The sequence below is a fragment of the Ammospiza caudacuta genome, chromosome 4, assembly GCF_027887145.1.
Source record: "Ammospiza caudacuta isolate bAmmCau1 chromosome 4, bAmmCau1.pri, whole genome shotgun sequence".
In the NCBI taxonomy this organism is placed as follows: Eukaryota; Metazoa; Chordata; class Aves; order Passeriformes; family Passerellidae; genus Ammospiza; species Ammospiza caudacuta.
The window spans coordinates 12,007,718-12,017,029 of record NC_080596.1 but is presented as its reverse complement, the minus strand read 5'-3'; the positions used below and the strand labels follow the sequence as shown (position 1 = coordinate 12,017,029).

The following is a 9,312-nucleotide window of genomic DNA, read 5'->3' as shown; positions in this document are numbered from 1 at the left end:
ATCCATCTTATGAATTACAAGGAGCATTAGTGGTGGGCACCATAGCAGAGTTTGAAGGTTGCAACAGCAGGCTTCAAAAATGGAGGACAGAGAGATCCCTCACAAATAATAAAATCATTATTAGTAATTCAGCTGATGTTCAGGCATCTTCCAAAACATTCTGAAAACAGCCTTAGGAAGTCAAGACAAGTTGGTGAAAGTCACTTGATATCACAGTATGCTCTGAGTTGGAAGGGACCCACAGGGATCATTGAGTCCAACGCTGAAGTGAAAGGCCTGTACAGGGGTTGAACCCCAACCTTGGTGCTACCAGCACCAGGCCCTCACCTACTGACCTCATCCCTGCGTACTACAGAGCTTTGCAAGAGAGTAAATAACCTGATACGTGTTAGAAATCCAGTTACAAGAAAAAATGGTTCAGTTTTCCAATTGTTCCCTCAGATTCCACAGGCAGCACAAATCAGTTGAGTGGAAGTCAGTCCAAACCGAGGTGGCTTTTTTGTGTTTTTGTCCCACTCCTCCTGGTCTTTTGGAACAGCAATTGGCTGGACTTCTGTCCTCACACTGAGTCCCATATAACAGACCAGGTTTTGGTGCCAGGCACACCTTGTAAGACAAGAACAGCTCCAGCACATGCCTCTCTGCAGGGCTGAAGGCAGACACAAACCCACTTCCTCAGCCCAGAAATAATCCTGTTATGCCCTGAAGGACCAGTGTAGGCTGGGGAAAAATATGGAGGAATCACCTTTCCCCCTCAAATGCTACCCATGCTTAATAACATGTGACTGCAAACCATCCTCCAGTACACAAAACCTGAGAAATTCAAGATCCTATTTGGCGCTTGCTAAGACACAAGAGCATCTCAGGTGGAATCCAAGAAGTTGCACTGGTCTTTCAGCATCACTGGAGAGAGGCATATAGAGTCCATAAAAATCTTTTAATGGTAAGATCATTTTGAACTAATTTTTCTGCTTTCTCCTCCATTCCTGTTTCTCTGCAGCTTTCCTTGGGTTCCATTTTCTCAGCAGTTTCTAAACTCTGTGTGTGTAAAGATCACTACTTGCAACAAGCTCCCTTAGAGAATACTTACCACTGATAAATCACACACTTGACTCTCTTCCTCCCAGTGACCTTTCAGCAGGCAGGTAATGAAGTTAGCAGCAGTGAGACTTATAGAGTACTCACTGCCAACACGTTCCTCACAGTAATTCCTCCAAGCAGAGATGACAGGGAAGGAGTGGCAAAAACTCTCTTTTGTTCTGAATAATGGTGGGTTTTTTATAAAGAAGGTTTTAAGGAAAAAAAGAGTGTTGCTTCAGTGTTTGTGAGTTCCCATCCTTTGCTGACTTCCTTCTTTTCCCATTCAAACACAGACTGCTTCTAGTCTGGCTGCATCAGCAGGCTGGCTGGGGCAAGGTTGCAAGGCTCCCTTTCGGGCAGGGGATTGGGATGGATGCTCCAGGGAGCCTGGGGAGAGCTCTTCACTGCTGCCATGGAGTGGTGCGATTTCTCACCAACGGGACCCTCTTCTCGGTGGTCTTGTTCTCTCTCCTCTTCTGCCAAAGTCTCTGCTGCTTTGGCATGTGTTACAGGCTGCTCTTCCTCTGGAGAAAACAGATATGTGTTACTGAAAGCCATGTGAAAAGATTCACAGCTGCTAAGCTGAAAGAAATGTAGTGGCAGCTTTGAGAGAAGAAAGCTGTGAAAGAATGCACAGAATCAGGTTCAATACCTCACAGAAGAACAAAAATAGGCAAAGTCAAGAACTTGCATCACATTTTAAGAAATTACTTGTCTTAGGCTAGATTGATGGTTTTCTCTTTTAATTCATAGCAGAGAAAGGCATGCCAAGACTACCTGCCTGGCAAAATTAAAATCTCTGCTTTAAAGTCAAAAGATCTTAGAATTATTTACTGGCACAGAATAAGAACTTCCTTTAACATGTTAAAAAAATTACCAGATTATTTACTGATCTTGTTGTCTAAGAAAATGGAATCACTTCTGCTAAAACTTTTATGAAAAATCAGACACCTGTCATAGGAAATTTCTGTTCCATACTGGCATCTGATAAAGCTGTAAATGAAAACAGAATCTCATAATGAGAAACATCAGTGCTCCTTTGCTGGACAGTAAGGTTCTACACATGTTCCCAATATTAGAGCATCTAAGTAAATGTGAGGCACATTTTCTACTGATGAATAAAGTGATTACTCAGTGTATGTCTACGGACAGGACTGGCAATTCTGAAAATCTTGCAAGATACCAGGATGTTTGTATCCTCAAACATTTGTATTTGCATATTTCTAAGCGGCTGAGGCAAACTGGCATCTCTAGTAACTTCTGCAATTAGGAAGTATATATGGTAAATAAAACAAATGTCTTAGGGCATTAGTCTTCCTCCAACAGTTTTCACCATCTGAGCGATTATAGATCCAGTTGCCACCTAGAAGCCAGTAGTTCCTAAAATTCAGAGTGGTTCAGCTGGTAATTTGAGGGTCATGGAAGCCCATTCTGTGCTTCTGTGCCACCTGCTGCCTTTGGACCAGTGATGAGGTGCATTTCCTCCATTCATCTCATCTTTGTTTAAGCACCAAACACTGCCCAAGCAGTCAAACACCTTGTTTAACACAAAAAGCAGAGCTGCAGTTGCTGCTACGGGGTGAAACTTGGATTCCTCACACCTTCCCAGTTTTCCTGCCTGAACTAATAAGGACTGTCAAAGTGTGCTGCTCCATGGACATCCATTCCCCAACAGTGTGATGGGCATAACTTCACCTGTAAGGCTCTGAAGGTCTATATTAATGCAAACATCTGATATCCCTCTATCACAAGAACCCTCTGGCTTGTTCTGCGTGAAAGCACTGTTGTAGTGTAGTTTCTCATGGTTAATCTGCAAAATGTAGGACTGAATGGTCTGTTCATATCAATACAAACATAGGCTCTGCCAAAAATAAAATCTGGATTTCTCTGTCTCCTCTACCAGTCACTGCTACTGCTGGTACAAGTGAGGAGAGAGCTAATAAGGAAGGACATCCTACTCACCAGACTCTGAAGGACAGGCAGGATGAGGATCTGCTGTCTCACACTCAATTAGATCAACTGCTTTACTCTCCAGAGAACTGTTACCCTCCTTAAAAACCGCCAACTGCAAATACATACAATATGCACAAAACATGCAGAGCCCAAATTAATAAAAAACAAATTGGTTTTCTAAAACCCAAGAGGCAAACTAAAAGGGCCACACACATTAACCACAGAACAGGGAAAAAGGCCATCCTGGCGTCTGGGATGACCCCTCCCCCTGCAGGTAATTAAACATTTGAGTTTATGACAGCCCCAGTCTTTCTTTGGAAAGTGCACAGTCTCAGTCTAGCTAAGAACTGCTGTCTTGCTTGCAAATCAACATTTCTAATGGCAAGGACAAAAGTTCATGAAAATCAACCCTCTCCATAGTACTGAGGGCCATTTTTAAAGATATCTGCAGGAATCTAGACCTCAGGAAACTCTGTCAAACCCAGGGAAGGAAGCAAGCCTCCCTTCCTGGCTCTCAGCATCTCCTGCAGGATGTGGTTCCATCACGCCACAGTGACAGTGGAAGTCAGAAGATGAGACCCTCTGGGGGAACATGCTGAAAGGACCAGGGGTAAAACAGAAAAAATGGGATAGAGGAAAGCCATGTGAAGGACTATGATGAAATTGTACAGAGGTTAAGATGAAAAACCCTTAAAGGGGGGAGGTTTAAAGAGCAGAGACAGGGAAGAAAACATCTGTAAATAAGATGTTCCAACCAAAGGACTGGCAGATTCAGAGGTCCAGGTGGATAACTGGTGGATTTATGTGGATAGAATACACATGTAGCAGGTGCGCCTATTTAGGCATCAGTTAATTTCTGTAAAATCTGTACTCTTACATCTGCTAACCCACATGTGACCAACCCCTGGCAGAGATACACACAGTTCTGCAAAATATTTTTGACTGTGCAAAGCAAAACAGTTGGTGAATGAAAAGTCTCAGAACAGCATCAAAATCCAGGCACATGTAGAAGTTTACCAAGGCTTACATATCAGCAGGAATAACCCAGCCTGGCTTATGGAAATCTAATATGAATGTAAAAAAAATATGCAGGCATACCCTCAGCTAATTGCACCCTCACCTGGCAGAAAAGATGTAAAGGGAAAAGTGAATGATGCTTGGTCAATTTGTAGGTATAGTTTCAGTATCACGATACCTAACTTTTGATGTGTGTGATAGCACAAAATCTTGTTATCCTCTGCATCAAGCCAGACAGGCAAAAGGAAGCAAGTCTTTGCACTCTCTCTCAGCAGCCTCACAAATGAACAGTGGCACTGAGGACCACCAAAGGAGTGAAATTCATGAGCTCCTTACAGTTACTGCATACACAAGACACAGTCCCAATATGAAGTCCTTTGTTAAGATCATTGACATTGTGTAGCTCAATAGTACCCAAAACCCCTAAAAGTTGAGCAACTATAGCTTTCTGTCCCTGATGTAGTATAACCTTTTTCATTTACATAAAGCTCTGCAATAACCTCCTTGAAGTGAATAGCACAAATGGACAACTTCCTGCAGCTTTTTGGCAGCTCTGATGTCCTAACCTGAGTGCATGCATGCATGAAGCCCTGCTGAACTTAACAACCAATGGCTACATCAGCACAGAGAAAATCACATGAATGAAACCACAGCAATCGTTACTGAGTAAGCAATTAGCAAAGGGTCACTGATTTCCTCTTCCAGTGTGCAACAAGCCATTGAAATAAATTACTTTATTAATGTATTCCATGTCTCCTGGTGCATAGTGAAATGTAACACAAATGTATAACAGATGTAAGAGCTTGATTTGTTTTTGTTGATTCAGTCCATTGCTTAGCTGTTTAGTTGCTTTATATTCAAGCAAAAATGTCACTGGTGACCAGCATTAACTGCAGGGTCAGCAGAAGGTGGGGATAGAGCTGATAAGGGGTGACCTCATCACTCTCTACAACTTCCTGAAGGGTGGCTGTAGTGAGCTGGGGGTCGGCCTCTTTCTCCGGGCGACAACGGATAGAACAAGAGGACACAGTCTCAAGTTGCGTCAAGCTAGATGTAAGTTAGAAGTAAGAAGGAAATACTTCACAGAAAGAGTGGTCAGAAACTGGAATCATTTACCCAGTGAGGTGGTAGAGGCATCATCCCTTGAAGAATTTAAAAAAAGACTGGATGTGGCACTTGCTGCCATGATCTAGCTGAACAGTTAGAACATCGGCTGGACTAGATGATCTTATAGGTCTCTTCCAGTCTTGAAAATTCTGTGATTCTGTGATTCTGTGATGGGCTGCAGGCCTCATGGAGCACTGCTCCCTGGCAGTGAACTGTTCTCAGTCCCAACAAATGTTTCTGCTTTTCTCAACTTCGGGTATTTTACAAACTGTGGATTTTACTTCTACTGTGAACAAATTATGGCATTTCCATGACTCAGCTCATTTGCTGTCCAATACCTGAAGGAAATGTGCTGATAATAAAATGTGCATAAGAGCATGCAGATGACCAGCTAAGGAACAATATGCCACAACCAGGGACAAGTCGACCCAGTACTACCAACATATGTTTGACAGAGTGCTCAGTGGCTACCCACTCACAAGTCCTGCCAGACACTCTCACTAAATCACTTGCAAGGCCATTCTAAGAATCTCAGACAGCACAGAAGCAGCCACAGATGCCAATTATGTCACTTGACAACTTCAAGTTCCAACTGCGATCACCCAGCAGTGTAACGTTATTCTAATGCCAGTCAGAACCAGATCCTTAAACCAGATTTTATAGGGCTAAAAACAGCTTCAAAAACGACAGCAACCACAGGCCTGTACAACCAGACCATGTCGGCATTCTTACCTACACCAGTGCAAAATTGGAACTTTATATATCCTACCAAGCTGCCTGATAAAATCCTGGTTGTTTTTCTTTACAAGGCAGCAGCTTCTAATACAAGACATTTAATTTCATCAAGCCTCAAAATAGAGTTCAACATCTCATGTAGCACACACAATACTTGGCTTCCAAGAAGGCTTTTTTACAGAGGGCATACTTTCCTGTGAAAATAACTGTGTGATATGCCATGTCATCACATTGCCATTTCCTTAATTTAGAACACAGTTCCCCAACTGTTGTGTTCAAAGCTAACAATAACACTGGCTAATGGTTGCAATACATCCAGGCAGCTGTGAACTTTGAGGGATAACAATGAGGTAAGATGAACTGGGGTTCACAGCAAAGCTCTTGATGACTCTGGCAGTTATTTAATGTATTTAAGATGTGAATTATTTGATGGATAATCTCAAGTGGATCCCTAACACTCTTTGATCCTTCCTGATTCCCTCTCCACTCCACATTAATATGGTTACCAGAGAGTTGTTGCCAGTAGGTGTTACGCTCTCGTTGTCAGCGCGGCTGCTGGCAGCTCTTATCACTTCTGCACAGAGATTCTTCTTATACAAATTCTGACTTCTGCAACAGAACAAAAGCTGAAGCCAATTATTTTGCTCAGAGAGGAACAGATGCTTTTTTCACACATTATTCTATCAGTATTCACAGAAGTACATAGATTTTGTTTTCTCTCACTGTTTTGTGTATTGCTATCCCTTACCGCACAGTGGTTAAAACAAACAGCTTGTCAGAAAAAGAAGTCAGTAAGAAGTGCACAAATGCTTGTTCCCATGTGCAATCTGTAAAGGGTCATTCATTGGAATGAACAATGGGCCTCATAATTTTAACTAGAACCTTCCATTTTCTTACATTATTCTATTTATAATACATTTATCTAACAAAGATTTGTTTCAGCCAATGCAATGAAGAGTGTTTGTGGGCGAAGCTCAGAAATAAAAAGCTGACTGTATTTTTGTACACTGTTGGTAGCTACAATTATGAAAGTCACTTTTTTATTCATCTCCATCATTTATGCAAAGCACCAGTTTCAGAAGTTACTATGAAATAAACAAACTGAAAGTCTCAAAAAGCTTGGAAATAAGCTCTTCCAGGAAAAAATCATGACCCACAGAATTGGCTTTAGGGGAAAAAGCTATGAGTACAATCTGGAGCTAGAAAAGGTATGAATAATCAGCCCTAAGAGGCTACTTACATAAATTCAAAGACTGTTATTTTTGCAGTTAAACAGTAATCACTTATAAGGCAGTATTAAAAGCCCATATAGGCCCAAAGGAAAAAAATTATTTTACTTCTCTTGAGATCCAAATCAGTATATCTTTACTCACTTTACAAACACATTTTTGCCCTTCTAAGCATCAGCTAAAAAAAAAGAATCTTATATCTTCAGATTCTGGAAGTCTGAGTTTATAACATCTTTTCACTTGATCTATTTTAACTAAAATTTAGTAGATATTTGCCAACAAAAATAGCAATTTTCCTTTTACTTAGGAAATTTCCTTTTATTTCTACGTAGCTTTTATATACTAACTGAGAAAGTTCACATGGCATAATTATCATATATTGCTCCCTTCACGAAAATACGATGTTAATAAATTTTGCTCTGTGCAGCCTTGGCCAACTGAGGTGGAGAAATTGTAGGTGTTGAATCTATGATTCAGGTTTGGTGGTTTGGGGTTTTTTGGTTTTTGGGGTTTTTTTTTTTTTTTTTTTTTTTTTTTTGGGGGGGGGGGGGGGTTTGTGGAAAAGAGTTGTTTCTTTTCTTTCCAAGAAAGATAAGAAACTTGGCACACTATACAGTCAGACTGCATAAACCTAACATTAAGAATCACCCAGTGCTCTTCAGCAGACAACAGTGATTGAATAAACCAACACAACCCTGCAGCACATTCGGCCTTCAGTTCCCACATTTTCAAACCGGCAGGTGTAGACCTCCAGTTTCATTTCCTTCAATTAAAAGGAGATTGGCATCTCCTTTTTGCAGGGGAAGGAACAGGACTATCAAAGACTTAATCAGTACATTTTGAAATACAGTAGATTATCTGAAAAAGTGGTATAGCAATTTCAACCCAAATACTGATTCCCAGACTCCACTTAAATAGGGATTTTAGACCAGCAGTTTAATTTTGATCTGGTTATACTAGTAATTGCTGCAGTTCAAACTCAGTCAAGTGTGTAATTGAAAACCTGTTGTTGTGGTAAATAGTTATATTGATCAAAAGCATTTGGCAAGAAAGAAACATAAATCTGGGAGAAATTACAGAAGAGTGAAGTAGGGAAGAAATTTAATACTTTCATACATTTAAACAAATCATATTCTGTCTATTTTTCATAAGATAATATATGAAATATATAAGAAATATAAGAATGTCATAATTTTTCTGTTCTTTTTTTATCCACTGATTGAAATCTGAAGCCCAGGTTATGAGGAAAAACCAGGCTGCACTTAGCTTTAATTCTGGACCCCTTACAGGAATTAAGAGAAAATACCAAATTTTGCTGCTTTCCTGCTCTTGTGGACTAAATATGCTAAGAACCATTACATAAGAATGAAAAACACTAGCTTGCATAGTTAACTTCTTTTGTAGCTTAACTTTTTATGTCTAGGAGGATCTAATTTTAAAATTTACCTAAACCACAAACAAAAATCCTGCATTTAAATCAGCCTCTGAGAACAGCTGTCTGCCAAGGTCATGGCCAAAAGACTCTAGCTTAAATGCTTAATACTTTCCAGTCTAAGGGACACCAATGACATTTAATTTCACATCAGACTGGGTTCTTAAATAGTGACCGTTGGAATTCTTTTTGCCACAGGAAGAATCCCAAATCTGTGCAATTCATTACAGCCATGGAAAATGCCAAGGGAGTACTTTTACAGCAAATGTGCTTAGACTCACTCCCCTGATTTTACTCTCTCTGCTGCCAGGAAAACTGTTTCCGTGTTCACTGCTGGAAGTATCACTCCGTAAGTTTGATGCCTCCAGCAGTGAACATGGAAACAGTTCGCTGTTTGCTACTAGCCTTAGGAAGGTTAGTAGGCAAAGAAATTTTCGGGTGGAATTCTACGCTCAATGGGAAACAAAAGCCAGCTCATTGAATAGCTGGCAGAGAAGAGCCAGCCCATACCATGAGAGTTCCAGCCATCTAGAGCTGTGAAGGGAAAGGCAGGAAGAAGTAAATGGCATGTTCCTGAGCTCTAGCAAGGTCTGTTCCCCTTCCCTCCAGACACGTGTGCTCACTAACACCAACACGAGTTCTGCGGGCAAGGGACACGCCAGAACTCTCTGCATTATTCCCAGAGCCAGAAAAAGAAAAGAGCAGGAGCTCCCAGCCGCTGAGGAGCAGGTCCGGTTCTGAGCCCCAGCTCTCTGAGGG

At 41.1% G+C, this 9,312-nt stretch overlaps 1 protein-coding gene across 1 annotated transcript in view; it reads right to left on the bottom strand.

Annotated features, from left to right (window-relative positions):
• Positions 1 to 1,380: 1,380 nt before the first annotated feature.
• The window catches only part of EGF (epidermal growth factor), a 55,492-nt gene continuing 47,560 nt past the window's right edge, over positions 1,381 to 9,312 (bottom strand). The window contains exons 23-25 of the mRNA XM_058803867.1: positions 6,399 to 6,501; positions 3,043 to 3,145; positions 1,381 to 1,604 (exon numbers count right to left, since the gene is read on the bottom strand). Of these exons, the coding sequence (XP_058659850.1) occupies positions 1,381 to 1,604; positions 3,043 to 3,145; positions 6,399 to 6,501 (430 nt within the window). The remainder of the gene's footprint in view (positions 1,605 to 3,042; positions 3,146 to 6,398; positions 6,502 to 9,312) is intronic.